General features: G+C 36.1%; 1 protein-coding gene across 1 annotated transcript in view; it reads left to right on the top strand.

The window, feature by feature from the left end:
• Positions 1–14,858, top strand: part of TMPRSS15 (transmembrane serine protease 15) — a 51,455-nt gene extending 36,597 nt beyond the window's left edge. Inside the window, exons 20-27 of the mRNA XM_053934799.1 lie at positions 1,995–2,127; positions 5,841–5,936; positions 9,138–9,187; positions 9,632–9,806; positions 11,467–11,648; positions 11,865–11,960; positions 12,857–12,996; positions 14,703–14,858. Coding sequence (XP_053790774.1) covers positions 1,995–2,127; positions 5,841–5,936; positions 9,138–9,187; positions 9,632–9,806; positions 11,467–11,648; positions 11,865–11,960; positions 12,857–12,996; positions 14,703–14,858 — 1,028 coding nt within the window. The remainder of the gene's footprint in view (positions 1–1,994; positions 2,128–5,840; positions 5,937–9,137; positions 9,188–9,631; positions 9,807–11,466; positions 11,649–11,864; positions 11,961–12,856; positions 12,997–14,702) is intronic.
• The last annotated feature ends 3,213 nt before the right edge of the window (positions 14,859–18,071 follow it).

Genomic DNA, 18,071 nt, shown 5'->3' on the forward strand with positions numbered 1-18,071 from the left:
CCTAGCACAGAAATTAAGCTGCTCTTTCTGACAATCTACTTTAAAGAACTAAAGGAAGATTTAAAAGTGGTCTTTAAGCTTAGCACAATTTCTTTGTTTTAAAGAGGTCTGCTAGGGATCAGATATGTTTTTAGATGTGTGCTGACAGTCAGTTGCTGATTTCAACATTTTTTTACATGCATATATATAAAAATATACATGGCATATGTAAATACATGTAGATAGATAGATAGATAGATAGATAGATGGATAGATAGATAGATAGACGTCTGAAGACACAGACTCACTCCTCAAATTAGTGCCATTGGCTATTTTGTGGCAAACATATTCTTCCTTTAAAATGTATAGAATAAAATTCACTTCGGTTTCTTCTTAGGCAAAGAAAACTCCAATTTATTTTTCCAGTCATTGCTGAAGAAGATCTGAACAAGAAAACCATCACCTACATTAACATGATGTACATTTTCCCAAAGATTTATTTTGCCACTGATTGTCTATTACTTCATAACAAATTACTTCACATGAAAAGCCTGGGAGATTTGTTTCCAAAAATCCATTTAATCCAAACTTTGGCTAAATCAATCTATGTCTTAAAACAAAATGAAAATTCAATTAGAAACTCTCACATTGAGTCTTTCCAGTGTCCAAAAGCCTTGCTCATTTTCCTGAAACCAATATCAATGGCTTATCAGAAGTGGTAACTTGAACTAGACAAACTGTCTTTTCAAATCTTCCAACTTCTGAAACTCCTAGGGACTGCAAAGAAATGCCAAAATTCTAAAATATATGATATCTGAATTAAGCAGTTGTTGGATCCTCGATGGCTTTATTATTCCTTATCAATAATGTATTTGGAGAAGAACATGGATCTGATGAGGAGAAAGGAAAAGGATTTACAGTTCAAATTCTCTCAAGAAGAGAAGTGTCAAAAGTAATCTGGAGAAATCTTGGAGTGCATACAATTCCAAGATGTTTAAGAAACTCAAAAATTTAATTTAATTTAATCAAAGATTTACCATTAATTAATTAATCAGTCTAAATCACCTCTTTCATTCATGCACTCCACGTGTCACTGAGACATTTCTAAAAATGTAAATGTTTTATTTACTCTGGTGGGTACTCTACATGAAAGCATTTTGGTGGAAAAAGGTTTTTTGCACAAGATTTTTTTAAAAAAATATTTTGGAAAACAATAAATGTCAGTGCATTGCATGCTTTTCTCTACTTCACAGTGGCAATACCTGTAATCTGCCTAAAATGCAGCTGTAGCTGGTAAGACATATGTGAGACTCTATTGACATTATTATATACAAATTTAAGATTATATAATGAAATTCTTATTTTATATACATGTGTATACATGAGATTTTGTTGGCCATACAGTCTAACTTCCTTAGTCAGTATGCCAATAAGACTTTTTACCAATAAATTAATGAGTTTCTGAATTCTTGTTATCAATATTTTATTTTTGGAAAAGTTTTTAGAGAAGGACTGGTTTTCAGTGAGCTTTAATTATAAGTACGAATGTTTTAACCAAAAGTGCAACAAAAACAGTAGCAATTGGAACTGGAAATCTAATCTTTTTTCATCAACACTCATTTTAACTTTATTTCCAGTCAGTATTACTGACCATCATGGAACTAAACTTCACTCATTATTTGGAAATTACATTATGCTGACTAAGAAAAAAATGCATTGTTTAGAGCTGATGGAAAAATGTATTGTTTATTGTCTATTTTTGAGACATATACAAAATACAAGGTATTAAACTCTCCTGTGGCAGAAATATAGGAAGTAACAATAGCATTTCCTTCCTGTGGGAACACAACATCCTGGAGGTGCTGGGTTTATTACCTCCGTAATGCATTTTTACTTTTTTCTGTTCTTCATTGGCAATAATAAATCTCCTTATATTACATTTCTGTTTTCTTGGGGTGGGGGAGGAAAGTGGTTTGCCACCTATCTAAAATGCTTCTGCCCATTTTGTTCTGCAGTGAGATTACTCAATGGCTCTCTGAGCACTGAAGGGCTGGTACAGGCCAGGGTTGGGAAGATGTGGCATCTGGCATGTGCAGATGATTGGAGTGGAGAGATTTCAGACAGTGTTTGCCAGCTGCTGGGGTTGGGGTGAGTGATAAATATTCATTGTTCTTTGTAACTTGTGTGCAGATTTGTTGAGTGTATATTTGCATTTTCTTCCTCATTTTACTGGTGTACTCTCCAAAAACATGGCAAATGTATCTGTCTCTGTCAAGTGGAGTGCTTGGTGTGCCAACAAATTTGAGAAATGTGGCAAACCCTGTCTTGATGACATTCTGTACAGGATTGATGACTCTGAACATGGCAGGTTGGGCATGAGGATACATATTGGAGAACATTGGGAAAGTGTTGTGGATGCATCACCCTTTTATCACTTTATATCACCATTTACATTTTCACTTTCATAAGGATGGCTCAAGAGTAAAGCTGGAGCCAACAGCAGCCTTGGCTGCTCTGCTTTTGTAGTGCTGCTATTCATTCCAAGTAGAGATAATCACTTGGGTATTCTGCTAGAATAGAATGGAATTCTGGAATTCTGCTAGGTAGAATGGAATCTCGAGGTAGACTAAGAGCAGGGATGGAGTAGGGAAGTATATGGCAGAAAAACAGATTTGGCTTCAGTTCCTGTTCAGAAGAATTTTCAGGGTAAACATGGGGATTGTTGAGTGCAGGGTGTTGCATTTTTCAATCTATGGTAAAATTTATGGCCTAAATTTTGGCCTTATTTACATCATGTGCTACTCTACTGCCATCCAGTGAATAATAATTCGCTTTCCTGCAGTGCTAAGGTTTTTAGGGAATGTCACTCATCCAATTAATAATCAAACTAAATTCTGAGCTCGTAATTCATTATTTTGGTTGCTGGCCAAAGAAGGATGCCTACAAATCGCCTTCTGATAACTTAATTGTAGTAATCACAGAGTTAGAATGACTTAGAAAAATATCCAAGTGTTATTTCAGAAATGCTTCTAATTGGATGAATATCTGCTGGTTTGTTGGGTTTTTTACTTTTTTCCTTTGGGTGACTACGGAGTTTACATAAAAATCAGGTAGCTACATGCAGAAATCCTGACTGTAATTTATGTATGCATGCATGTAAGTACATACAAACTATTTTTAAATGTGCTTCTGGTCAAATACCTTGTTCCTTAGAGTGGCCAGTGGCCTTCTTCCTCTGATTCTTTCTCCCCCTGGCCTGCCTCCTTTCCCTTCTGGACAGAAGTAATTTTGTGGTCTATTCATTTAATTGACACATTGGATGGGCTTCAACAAACTTTTCTTTCCATGGTATTCTAACCTTTAAATATTACTTATTACATAACATTCTGTTGCACTATCTTTCAGGTTGTCTCTATAAAGTACTCAGGTGCACTTGCTTAAAGAGTTCCTATTAATCTTCCTAGTTATTTCTTATTAATTCAATTTCTCTCCCATTGTCAAGGAAAAATATTTTTAAACCTAACTTGTATCACTTTTTTGTAACCTGGGTGCTACTGCAGTTACAGCACAGGACAAAATTCTCATATGAGTGTGTCTATATTTATGTATCTATTGATATATGAATAGGTGTATATATATGTGTAACTCCTGTGAGCATCACACTATTCTGCTTTTCTTGAATCCCCCTGTAGCAGCATATTTCTTTATAAACATCACCATATTTGTTACTAAATGGATGTTTGCAATAGCAGGTCCTGAGTAGGCTGTAGCTCATGCTCTTACACTGAATTACAACCTAAAATCATGTTTTATTAGAAAGACAGGCTAAAGTTCATCTAGGACAATTTAGCTTTACTATTAATTGTTTATACATTCGCTAATCTCACTTTCTGTTTCATTTATGAAAAGGACTGAGCTGATAGGAGTCCTGTATCATATCCTGATTATTTATGTACCTGGGCTACAAAGTGCAATGTTCCTCACAGGTTCTAGTAAATCTCACGAGTTAATCCTTTTGCCTCCATTTTTCAAATATGTGACTGTTGCATTTGTAATTTGTACCAAAGAAGCCAGTCTGGAGACATGCTTATTGTGCATCTACAAAATACAACTTAGGCAAATTACAAATCTTCTTAATGAGTCTGGGCTGCAGGATAAACAAATTGATGCTCTAGAGAAACCTGAAAATAATCCTTTGCAAGCTACAAGCTTGCACTTGTAGCTGTGTGCATGTGACAGCACTGCTAAAATCTGTTGTCATCATTTTATTTCCTGGAACCAAGAAAATCACACACTGAGCTTTTCCCCATTGCATTGGGCAGATGTAAAACAATCCTGTTTCCCTGGAACCAGAGCCAGCTGGGTCTTTGCTGAATTGTACCCAGGAATGGTGGTAGACCTGGCAATTTTGTCACACCTAAAAGTCCAACAGTGAGAGTTTAGGCTTTACTCTGAAACCCTTCATTCTATTCTCCTCATGAACTTCCATCACTCTTCAGAAGGAAATTAGTTCCTGGGAATACTTTGCTGGTCTCAGCAAAGTTCTTCTTCATAGAATTTGAAGAAGAAGAATTTGAATTTGCCTACCTGGCTTGGCACTTTACTGCTTTCTCAGACTGTCTAAAAGGCACTTCCAGACTGAGAAATGCAGCAGTAGTGACTTTTCCAGCAGGTGGATCATACAACTCTCCTGCTGGCATGGCAGGGCTGTTGAACACCTCATTACTTCATACACAGCAGATTTGCAGGCAGATTCCAGACTTCATCCTTCCCAGGAGAGTGAGATTTACTGCATTTGAAGAGAAGACACAGTGCAGGTGCTCCCTGTGTATTAAACCTCCAGGTGCTCCCTGTGCATTAAACAAATGGTTCTCTTCTTGCTCCTGAGATGTGTAAGGTTAAAGGGCCAGATGGGAGGCTGTCATCCCCCCAAAAAATTATGCAGTCTAACCACAGCTATCTTTTTTCCCCATGCTTCCTCAAGGGAAAGCAAATATGTTTCATAGATATATGTTTCAAACTGGTCATATGAAGTATCACAAAGTGCATGATGCAGAATGGACTATAAAGTAAATCTGGATATGGGTTCTAAATGTCAATTTGTCTCACTAATAATATACAGAATTCTTAGTTCAAAAAGTCTTTGCTAAAAAAAAAAAAAAAAAAGTTAGTCAAAGAATAGACTAATTGATTCCTTTAAATTGACTACATGACCTTTAAAGGTGCCATGCAACCCAAACTGTTATGTGATTCTGTGCCTCAATGAATACACCCCACTGTTGATCAATAGCAAACATGACACTATTAACTTATTCCACAGCCACTCTGATTTCAACAGATCTCTGAGGTGAAAATTAACTTTTTTTTTCTTTTTTTTTTTTTACTCCACTAGATTCTTCATTATACAATTTCATTTCTTTCCTAGACAATATAATATAACTGCACCCCTCAAAAAAGCAAGACTGTGATACCCCAAGGTTCAGCTATTACTGCCCTGTTTTGCATACTCAGTTCTAGCTCCATACATTTAAGAACTGGTATTTCAAACCCTTCATTGTGGCAAAGAAAAGCCAAACTAAATATTTATTGCTGTCAAACGAATTAACTAATATCCCTTTCAATACTAATGTAGAATTAGAAATCTTAGAATAAGATGTAAGACTGGAAGTAAGAGACTCACATTTTAATCTGAATGAGTTTAAAGAATCAAAAATCCCCTGCTAAAGGGTCATTATTTGAGGAGAAGAAAAAAAAATTTTAAAGCTAGTGTTTATTCTATCAGCATAATCATTTCCCAAATATTGCTCCACTGGTGGAGTAGGGTATATATCTAAAAATATGCATGTGTCTTTTTGTTCCAGGGATGCAAACATGTCATCAGCTGTATTATTCACTGGAGATGGCCCATTTGTCACCATCACCAAAGGAGGTAACCACAGCCTAATTTTTACAAAAAGGTGGGTACAGTGAGGTTTCTTCCTCATACAAACAATGTCTTTAACTGTTGTGGTGATTATTTATGCACTAATATATAGCTCAAATCCTAATTGACATCTCTATCCATTTACTGTGGAAATGATATGCTCTTTTATCAAAATATTTCTTACCTAGAAATCTCTAAATTATGAGTACATTATATAGTAGAATTAAGACTACCTATATATAAAAAATAATAATTAGGATGGAGTTATAGTCACCCATAGTTATAGAGCAGTTGTCACAGTAGGTTCTCTCTGTAATCAGCAGAGAAAAATAAGCACTCCAAAATGTGATCCATCAAGGCATCTCTTGAAATATGATGAGTCACACTCTATAGTCCTTTGACTTTATTGACACAGACTTTGGACACACTGAGGATTGTTAATTTAAGCCATCCGCAGACAGGAATCTATATTTCAACAAACTATCCCCACTCAAAAAATGACTTCTGGATTTGTCTCCACCTTTACAAATGAATCATTAGATGACATGATCCTCAGAATCATTTGATTCTATTCTAACCTTTCTCAGTCTAAATAACTGCTGAAGGGATTCTGAAGGGTACTAGAAACTGGTAATTTCTTGTAAATTAAATGAAAATGTGATTTTAGCCCAGGATTATATCCTCAGGATTTACAATGCAAGCAGAAAGGCTTGCTGTCATCAGTTTAAAGAATTGTAATGACTTCAATTACTGTTTTCTTTTTATAAGAGGCTTTACTGTATAATTTTTTTCTGGATTTCTACCAGAACACTGAGCCAGAAAATTACTGTCTAATTGCTAAAATGCTGAAACCATGTTGAGGACAGCAAAAGTCCATGTTCTTTCCGTTTCCCTTAATAAACATACCACATAGTAACAAAGCAAGAGACATGTCTTAATTTTCTATGGTCTATCATTTTGTCCACAGAAAAAAAAGAATTTTAAATTATACTCTGCTAACCTCAAACATTTATCATTCTTATGGGTGGTGAAAGTATCTTAAACTAATGGAACATCATTGGAGGCTATTTTTCTTTTTTTTCTTGAATGAGTGTCTAAACCAGCATTGCCACAAGACATCCTGAAGAGCAGTAATGACTTAAAGATGTCTTCTGTTAAGACCTATTAAATACTAAAAGTGATTAAAGCAGGAGGAAATGGAATAAATTCATTTATCTTAGTTGCATTTCTCTTGCAGAAATAGGTGTCTTCTTCCATGTTTCAGATGATAGGAATCATTTTGCAGGGTGACACTATTGCAGATTCACACATGGTTTTTCTACATATAATGAATGCTAGAAATATCACACAGATTTGATAATTTAAGCAACTGAATTCATTAACTGCTAATCCAATTATAAAATGTATTTTTCACATTGTTTTTTATTCAAGTGCATCCATCATTGAAACAAAGGAGGGCATATATAATAGGGCTTGAAATCTGCAGTGACAGAAGACAGCAAAAGAATTCTCTGGTGCCCTTAGGTGATGTGATTTTTGGCAGGATAGCTTTGTAAGAGCCCCAGATCCTGCCTTTTAGATACATGTGAGCAGATTCCACAGGGACTAATTGTTTTTGCCAGTTCTAAGTGAAGATCATACTCACAGATATCCTAACTACTCCAGATTTCTGCCTGGCGTGCTGCTTGACAGCTGACACTCAGAGAGGCACAGAGAAGGGTGTTCAGCACATGCCTCTGGTGCCTTTTGGCCACTCCTGTGCAGACCAAGAAGCAGCTGAGAAATGTTGGGGCTGAAGTGCAGGCAATGAAGTGCCTCTCCTGTGGGGAGCTAGCTCCACTAAGAAGAAAAAGTAGAGGCAAATTAAGTAATTTCTACTGAAGCAACCAGTAGGTACATGTGGTGGGACAGGCAACTCCCTTTACACTAAAAATGTAACATTATAGGGACAAATCTGACACTTTGGTTGTTAGTTCAGGTAGTTTATGCATCTACCTATGAGAAAGCATAGGATCAGACAAAAGACCTAATATACAGCAGCACTGATCCCCCCTTTGAAATCCTATGAAGGCATTGTGGAAAAGGGTATTTAGTTGCTATGATGTTTATGTAGAAGATGGTTTGGTTTCTTGCATTTTTGGTTTCTTGATATTTTTCTGGTTACGGATTTGGATACACGTCACAGAAAATGGTTTCCACTTTTTAAATTACAGCTTTAAAATTAGGTACCTACCTTGAAGTGGAAAATGGCAATGGGGGACTATTCAGGGCCAGAGGAATATCTCATTTGCACCCCACTATAGTGAAGGTTTAACTGGGGAGGTGGTGGGTGGTTGCAGTTCCCACTTTATTTCATGTACCTCTGTGCCATTGGGAAATTACTGGGTCACATCTCACTCACAGCAGATATCAAATATTAGAGCAAACACAGTGAGGGATACATCATTCCCTGTCATGTTTAAAGTATCCTTTACCTACTCTATTTAAAAATGACATGTGGAAATGCTCACTTGAAACAAACCGTTGGCAGAGCTTGGTTTCCTGTCTTCCCCTCATTCTTATTTCTGTGTAGCAGATTTGAATTGCTAGCACGCACACTGTCCCAAGTGTTTCAGATTCATTACAGACTATGAACATAATATTAAAACCTCTGGATATCAGAAATGCTTGAGCAGTTTTGATCTATGGTCTTATGCTCTTCAGACATTGCCTTTATATATTTGCTAAATAATTTCTAACCTAGCATATGCAACTACATATTTTACAGTAGCATTATTTTCTTAGTAAAATGATACAGGGATATAAAACTAACCTCTTTAATTCTTTGGCCACACTGATCTCTAGTGGTAAGGTACTGAAAGCATCTCAAAAGGTAGGAAAAAATACCATAGGCAGCTATAACTTCATTGCAAATCTGTCTGGGACAGATGACCCATTTCCCTAAAACACAAGAGTCCACTTTTATTTCCATAATATAAATCAATTAAGTGCCCACTGAAAAGGAATATGTACATTTAAAGTTGTATAACATATAATGCTGTATACTTAAATATAATTAAAACATAATTTAAACATGTAGCATTAGTTATTATACTTAACAGGCTGATACTGCTAAATGAATGTACTTTCATATATACAATTGTATAAATTTTTCTCTCTGTGTATGTATATATATTTGACAGTCAGAGTTATCTGATGTGCAGATCCTTGTGATTTAATTGCACTTTCATTCTAGAGAACACTGTTTGGACAACCTGGTGGTTCATCTGCAATGTAACATTCAATGTAAGTACACAGAATCCAGGAATATTTCACAGAGAGATTGAATTGTTCAGACCATAAAGCCAAATGTTTATAGCTTGAATGGAAAGGTTAGGGAATGGATGGACTATAAATGCTATACTCATAATGACATAAACAAGGAAAAGTTAGTCTTCATTTGATTTCAGTGTTAAGTGTACACTAGAGATGGATCTGTAGTGAAAACATTTATAAAATAAATGCATAAAAATTCCAGAAGGTCAGAGGAAAGAAAACATCTAAATCCAACTTAGACAGTTGCATCTTGATTTCAGCTATTAAAACCCAGGCTTTTTTCCACAGTATTTTTGAATAGCAGTTCAGATTCTACAAAGCCTTGTTTTTCCCAAGAAAACTGACTAATCTAATAAAATATGCTCCATCCCTTTATTTTTTTATTTTATTTGATTTGATTTTTCTTTATCTTAGCTTGTGGAAAACACCTGGTAACTCAGAATAATGGAACAAGAATTATAGGTGGAAATGATGCCAGAAAAGAGGCTTGGCCTTGGATAGTTTCACTCCATTTTAATTTCCAACCCGTTTGTGGAGCTTCCCTTGTCAGTGACGAGTGGCTGGTGACAGCAGCACACTGTGTCTATGGGTAAAGTTCTTTTATGTGCAAGTTTACTAAGGAGGCATCAGATTATGAACAAATTGTGACACTGATATGCAAAATTAACAACTAATTCCTGGTTTAATTACCTTGTTTTGAATCACTTGTAGGCTCAGCTGAAAGCTCCCTTACTTCCTGATAAATCCTCTGTCCTTACTTTAATGCAGAGAATTGTGGAAACCAAGCAGCATTTCCTGAGCAATAAGGAATTGAACTTTAAATGCATGGTATTAATACTGAGCATTGCTTCTTAATCCATAATTATTGTGGGCCTCCATAAATTAGGTGAATCCCTACCAGTGGTATAAAAGGTGACATCATATCCCATAAATTAAACCCAGTGTTCCCCCTGTATATTATCCTGGATTGATCAAGATTTACTGTGCATCACTAGAACAAATCTTGATTTCTGTGCATTGATTAGGCAATATTGGATATCCTCTCTATGGTGTTATTTGTACCATTCACAGAAGTGATGCATACTGAAATATTTTCCAGGATTTGCTTTCATAATATCTACAATAAATACAGATGTTGTAAAAGACATATAGAAATTGAAATGACAAAAAAAAAAAAAAAAAACAAACAACAACAACAACACAGAACCCCCCACCCCAAAAAAAAAAAAAAAAAAAACCCACCAAAAAATCACAAAACTAAAAACAAAATTAGAGTAGAGCTTTCACTACAAATAGCTAAATAGTAGGGCAGTGGAGACTGTGCCAAAATCCTAACAAGGCCTCATGGCATGACAGGCACTACATTCCACACAAAGACACTAAAATGAAAAGGATTAAGCCCTCTTAGTTTCCACACAATAAATCCACGATTGTCTTGATACTTCCTTTTCACTTGAATCATCTTTCTATTTCAACTAAATCTGATTTTATCATCCTGCCTTTGCTAGAATTTTCCTAAATTGAAGATTGAAGTTTCACACCTTCTAAACATTTAACTTGGACACTCCTAGTTTAGAACAAAAGAACCTCTTGAACCAAAAGATGAGCAGAAACCAATTCAGTCCAACAATCAGGCTGAAAATGTACTTTTTAAACCATAAAGTGATTGATTAAAAAACAGAAAATATTTGAGTTCCCTGATGAACACAGCCTCAAACCAGCATGTGTAGATTAGGGAAAACAATGCAGATTATGCCATATTTTGTTTTAGCACATCTTGTTTGACTGAGATTAAGATCTAAGAGACTAGCTTTCTGAGACCATGAGCTGCAGCATTTCCAACAACATCTCAGATCTCTTATTCTTTAGACATTCCATTACAATTTTCTAACCAGGACCAATATTAATTGCCTGCTGCGCAGTCAGCGGTATTCTTCATAGTGTTTAAAAAGCCATGGTAATTTAGTTAATGTATTTTCCTCCTCTGCACCACCATCTGATTAATTCATTATAAATAATGCATTATAAGCTCACCATAAAAAATCAGCAACACATATCTGCAGTGTGGATATTTAAGACAGTGATACTCACGGAATTCTAAGCACATCTACTCTGTTCTATTTATTTGACAAAACGTGCACATGCTATGTATTACCACGAGGCTGAATATCAGCATTTTATCTGATACATATTTTTTGAAACTTCCATTAATCATTCCTAATTGTGAATACTCTCCTTGCAACTTCTAGGAGACAACTAAAGCCATGCCGCTGGCAAGCGGTTCTTGGCTTGTACAGTCAGTCAGATCTGGCACAGCCTCCAGCAGCAGTCCGAAACATCGACAGAATAATTATAAATCCTCATTACATGAAGCAGACAAAAGACAGTGATATTGCTCTGATGCACCTTCAACACAAAGTGCAGTATACAGGTGAGTTTTTATTTTCCCCAAAGACCCATTTATTCCCATTTATTCTATTATGCAGAACAGTGCTAAGCATATGAGGGTGGTGGGGAGTCCACTCAGTACTTCCTGGATATCTTGGCAAAAAGTGGGTTTGAATTAATGAATGTTTTCTGGTATGACTTCATAAAAACCTGAATACAGGGAAGAGGTTGAAATTGATTACTTGTTTCTCATTCACAGATTACATACAACCTATCTGCCTACCAGAAAAAAATCAAGAGTTTTTACCAGGAATTAACTGCTCCATTGCTGGCTGGGGAAATATTAGGAATGAAGGTGGGTCACCTGCTTGGAGAATTCTGACAGGCATGTAGCTGTGAGGGGAAGCTTGCTCCTATTCCACAGGAGTTGCTAAGGTCAAATAGTTTAGAGAGCTACTCTTCCATATGAAAATTTAGGAACATTCCCATTCCACTATTCCTTCTCTGAATCAAAATGATAGTTAAAATGTATCTCTTAGAAGAAAACATACATATCTAAGTTCAATAGGCTATGAAGAAAGCTTCCTACATCCACTTAGAAGTTATGATGACTACTTTTCTCAACATGAAATATGTACATCTTGGTTCCAGATACTGGGTGGGGGAAGAGGAAGATTAGTCTTTATGACAATGTGCAAATGATTTTCCACAGAAGTCAAGAAAACTGTGTGAAATGTATGTTCTGTTTGTATGTCATATGCTCCAGATTTGGAGTCTCTCTGAAACAATAAATATGCCATTTCACTTCCCCAGTTGAATACATTGACTTCTACATTGAATTGCACTTAAAATTTTGGGTAGGAATTAATAAAAGAAAGTTTTTTTAAAAACTTTAACTGAAGTTACACAATGAATGGTGAGGAAACTCTAGACAACCCATGTTCTTAAGCCTTTAATCATCCCTTAGATCTCCCCACAGTGAGTTCATAGTCATTGATTTTAGTAATCTTGATTCAATTGTAACCAAATTCAGTCCCGTTACACAATGAAAGACAGAATTCAGTTAATGAGCCCTGTTTAATCAGTGACTGTGTTATAGGGGCATAAGCCTGAATAGTACAGCAGTAAGGCAGGGATTCCTGCTGCTCAGGAGCATGCTGAGCATGCTGGAAGAAGAACAAAACCATCAGCATTCCCAGTGGGATGCATGTATTTAATGCTGCAGGTAAATGCACTTTATATTTTCATCAGGTCCCTCTTCAAATATATTGCAAGAAGCAGAGGTCCCTCTCCTTTCTAATGAAAAATGCCAGCAATGGATGCCAAAATATAATATTACTGAGAATATGCTCTGTGCAGGATATGACATGGGAGGAATAGATTCCTGCCAGGTAAGTAGAAGCAACTCATCTCCACTGCTGGCTTAAATCTCATCTAGTTACTGAATAAAACGATCCCTGATCCTCCAATCATGAAAAACAGAACAATCCCTGTCCATTAATATAATTTCTACTCATGGTACTTTGCCCATTTAATAATTTATCAGGATACAAGTTTAATTTTTTTTTTTGTGCCATCTTGCCATAAACAACCATGGAGGGAGATAAATATGAGGACTGGAAATTTTTTGCACTAGGTTTTGAATAATTCCTGCTGAGTAATTCCATGAAGGAGAGAGGCACATGCTTAGAGAAATGCAGAGAACAGAGAAATAAATACAGAATAGACTAAAGTCTCAGAAATCCTTCATTATGGGAAAGAGAGAGAGCAAAGCTGCTTTTCCCCAGCATCTGTAGACTCTGGAGACCTTTCCTAAGCAGACACCACAGTATTTCAAAGAGGCTGCCTTTCTGCACTGATATATGTTCCTCTGGGTTTAGTTTTTATCCATTGCAGCTCTCTTTAAAACTCGCTGCTTCTCTTTGATGATGTACTCAGAGGTGGCTGCCACATGATTTTTCTCCCAGCAATATGGAGTCTGTGGCATGGAGACTGGCTGGCTTCCCTCAAGCCTGATGAGGAGCACTCTCATCTAACTCCTATTGCCTTGCCCTCCCAACCTAAGCCTTCACCACGTGCCCTGACTTTGCCCAGTTTAGCCTAGAACAAGGACTCTATTCAAGCCTAATGTCCTTTCCCTTAATGGTTTTTCCCTTTTCCTTTTTCTTTCTGAACCTTATACTGAACAAAAACAAAACCAAAACAACAACAAAAAAAAAGAAACCCAAAACAAAACAAAAGCCAATTCAGTGTAGCACCATAGGCTGATACAGAGCACAAGTGACCAGCACTGTGATCAATGACCAGTCAGCCATGAGCAAAGAGGAGCAACTGATTCCTGATAGCACATCCCCCTCTAGGCTGCTGCCACAGCCTTTAACATTCTGGGATGCCCTAGGATATGGGCAGAAGTATTTTAATGGCTGAGCCCTTGCAGAATTCTCTGGTAAAGATTCATTCACAGGGGCTGGAGAAGATACAATTAATACTGGTTCAACTAACTTGATAGACAATGAAAAATAGTAATTGTTTTCTTTCTCATCAAAACAAGACACCCATGGCTGACTCATCCCCACTCAAGCAAAATCAAATTCAGTCTCTATTACAATGCTACATCTGCTAAACTATTGAAAAGGAGGCGAGAGAAAAGGACACCTTCTCTTCTGGCAATCTTGTTATTTTGTTCTCTAAATTTAAAACTGTGGAAACTCTGGGGTGACTGAAAATAGAACTGTGTTTTGGCTGAATATATTCAATTGAAAAAAACCCTCCACATTTACCCAGGCTTTGTGAAATATGAAGGGCTGAACATAAAAGAAATAAGATTAAAAAAATCTCTTGAAGTCCAGTCCTGTATTGGAAGACTGATGACAGCTTAAGTTCATATCACTTAAAAAATAAAGAAAAAATAAATTCATAATTTCAATTATTTTTTTCACATGGAAATATTCATATTGATCTCCCTTCCTGGTGCTCAGGACATACAGGGGTAGAGTAGAGCACCCATGATGAAGGAACAAAATGAACAAACATCATAAAGAGGCTCTGCCTGAGAGTTGACACTGTTCACCTTAAACTCTTGAATTTGTTATTGCAGGGGGATTCAGGTGGCCCTCTGACATTTGAAGATGGGGACAAGTGGTTTTTGGTTGGTGTAACATCATTTGGAGAAGGGTGTGCTCTTCCCCAACGACCAGGAGTGTATGTTCGAGTCACCATGTTTGTGGACTGGATCAAAAACATCATCTACTAACTTGATATTTTTTAATTATAGCAATGGAATTTAGATGTTGAAAGTAAGACATTGCATAACGATGTAAACTAGGCTGCCATTTCAATCTCACAGAGAAACTGAATAAATATGAAAATCTTGGTGAGGAAAACATTGGTAACTTCTGCTACTAATGTTAATAAGACCCATTTCCAAGTGAGCAGAATATTTCAAAAGAGATGCTGTGGTTTTGTTAACAAATAGTTTTGTCATTTTACTTCTTGTTTTATATAAGATCTTAGGAAAACAGATTCTTTGAACATCAGCACAGTGGGGGGCTTTACAAAGCACAGGCAGTAAAAAATTGTTTGCAAACTGTAAATGCTGTAGTGGAAAATAATCAAAATTGTTAATATCAGTTGAAATATTATCTGGTTCATGTTTTTACATTGTGTTTTTCAATGTGCAATTTCATATTAATGCATAGTCAACTCCTGCCAGCAATCTCTCTGCATATCAAAATGAAGGTGCTTTAAACTGGGCTCATGGGAGTTCCTCTGCCTTGCCTATACAAAAGTCTCTGGAGTAAGGTTTATAGATTGTGCAGAAAGGCTGACCATGGATCATGCTGTTTTCTAATGAATAAACTGAATGTCAGCCAAATGTTCTCTCTTGTGTAGTGTTTGGAATTAATAGAGTTAAAAAAGAATTGAATAGAGCTTTTTAGTTTTCTTTCTAGGCAAGTGTTTGGCAATTATTCAAGCAATTATAGAGATGGGCTTTTCCACACCCAGCCACAGACTCACAATACTGCAACTTCTTCTCATAAAAAGTGATGTTTTTAAAAACATTTGACAATAATGAGTACCAGTTCTCCCTCATGAATAATAGTGTTTCTATATTATATGCTTTTTCTGTACTGGTGATTTTTAATACATATTTTGTGCTCTGTAAAAAAAAACAGCAGGGTATCCCATTACAGCATTCTAAAGGGGAAAGAATATGAAAACTTAAATAAGGGGTTTATCTTCTTGAGCTCTTTTATAAATAGATTTCTATTAAAATATAATTACTTACTTGTTCAAATGCCTTATATGTTATGGTGTTTTAGTGTAATATGATGCACTTCTTTATTTCCGTTTTCAGACCAGTGTAGGACTTTAATGTGTTCATCATTTCACTGTACCAAAACTACAAAATGCATTCTCACTTACTGTATAAGTTTATCTACACATAGGTGTCGTAAGCTCCTGGATTTGGTTCTTACAACCCTAAACACAGGTATGAAGTGCTTGCAAACAGAGGTTGGCAGTCACTGATAAGAAAAAACAAGTCCCAAATTGCTTTCAGGTCTTTTTAAGAATTAGAGAACTAGGTCCAGACCAAAAATCTGCAGCTTTATCAAGACATCTGTGATCACAAAGAACACAGATAAAGTAATTATGACAGAGAGAAGGTAAGAAGGTGTTTTAGACACAGTCTCTCATATGAAAGACACAATTTTTTAACATTAAAATATTAGAGGTGCAAATTTCATCTTTCATAGTGAACCATTGTTTCTCCTATTACTCTAAAAAGTAGAGCATTTTGCTACGAGTATAAATTTATTTGGATGAAGCAATTACATTAAAATGCTTACGTAAAATGTGACTTGATTTTTGCATTTTTTACCATACATCACTATTGGACATTGAGACTGAAAAAGTTCTATTATCAATCCTGGCATAAAAAGATATATCATATAAACTATTTTAATTTAAAAAGCAATTTCATTTCAACTAATTATGTCTAGATAAAACTAACCTAACCTTAGTCAACCATATTCTAGCCTGTGGTCAACATCCACTGCTTCAGTTGCCTGCAAATTAACCTGTGGAGAAACCAGTCAACACTATGTCACAAAACACTCGGGCAGAACAGATTATTTGCAATTGAGTCAGTTCTAAGATGCTTTGAAACAGAGGATGGACATGGTGATAAATACGGAATTATTTTGTCCTAATAGCCAATATTTCTTATTTCTACATAAAATATGAGCACACTACAACAGAAGCTCTGGATGCCACTTCCCCATCTGCCTTCACAGGGCATAGTTTGAGATAGGTCTGTACCAATGCCTGCCCAGCCATCACTTTCACTCTGTAAAAAGCACTCCTGAAGGTATTTTCGTTCTCCTAACTGCTGCTTCAAAATCACTTCTGCTGCCATTGACCACGATATTGATAGTGACAACTTTACATGTCCTTTGGAAGTATGAAGCATGAAGAAATAGTTAATCCTTAAGGTAAAGGGAGTGAATCCTTCAAGACCATAAAAACGAACTAAGGTCTTTTTACCACAACTCTTCTCAAGAAAGATGTCTCCCTTCCCCTCAGCTGAGTTAAATCAATATTTACATCAGTAGTAAAACAATTCTGGTCTTGGTGATCATGTAGGATCATAGTAATTTCTCACTGCAAATTTCTCACTCAGGCTCTTGACCTTTTGCTGCAACAGCAGTAAAATCCCTTAACTTTTGCTCTGACACCAGATTGTCACCAACAAATCAACCAGAGGGCTACTGCCACCACCTCAGACTGCTCCTAATGACTGGCACAACCATTCTTAAGGCACAGAAAGCTCTTAAGCTACCAAAGAGAATGGACATTAATGATGTTAATCATAACTCCAAAAGACATCTTTAAATGTATCACAGTTACCTCTAAATCTATCCATCAATTAATACAATTAATGTGTTTCTAGATAATAGTCTGAGTAATGTTGGAATCAATCTATGAGTGCCACTTCCAAGAAAAAGCCTTTGTCTTCTCTTTGGTCCAACATTATTCCTAACAAACTATTAGCTATATTTAAATGACTTTTAATGTCTTTATGTAGACTTACTGAAACAGTAATTTTAATTTTAAACTCTTGCCCACTGTGATTTTTTTTTTCCAGCAGAAAAATATTTTACTGAAGTAACAACTAATGGCTGCCTTTAAAGGGCACATCATTAATGAGGTATCACTTTCCAAGTTATTTATGTTGACCTTGAGCCAATATGACAAAAAGTTATAGTCATTCCCTGGCAAAATGAATTCATTCTATGGCAGCAAAGTATTTGATGAATCCTTGAATTTTGCCACATCAGGTTGATGCCACAATGTGGTGGCTGTTTCTATCAGCAACCATGTCATTATTTAATAAAATAGTATTTGTTCCCGAGGTTCAAAAACTGTGTTAAGTGTGCAAATAAATAGTAAACAAACATTTTGT

This window comes from Vidua chalybeata, chromosome 2 (assembly GCF_026979565.1).
Source record: "Vidua chalybeata isolate OUT-0048 chromosome 2, bVidCha1 merged haplotype, whole genome shotgun sequence".
In the NCBI taxonomy this organism is placed as follows: Eukaryota; Metazoa; Chordata; class Aves; order Passeriformes; family Viduidae; genus Vidua; species Vidua chalybeata.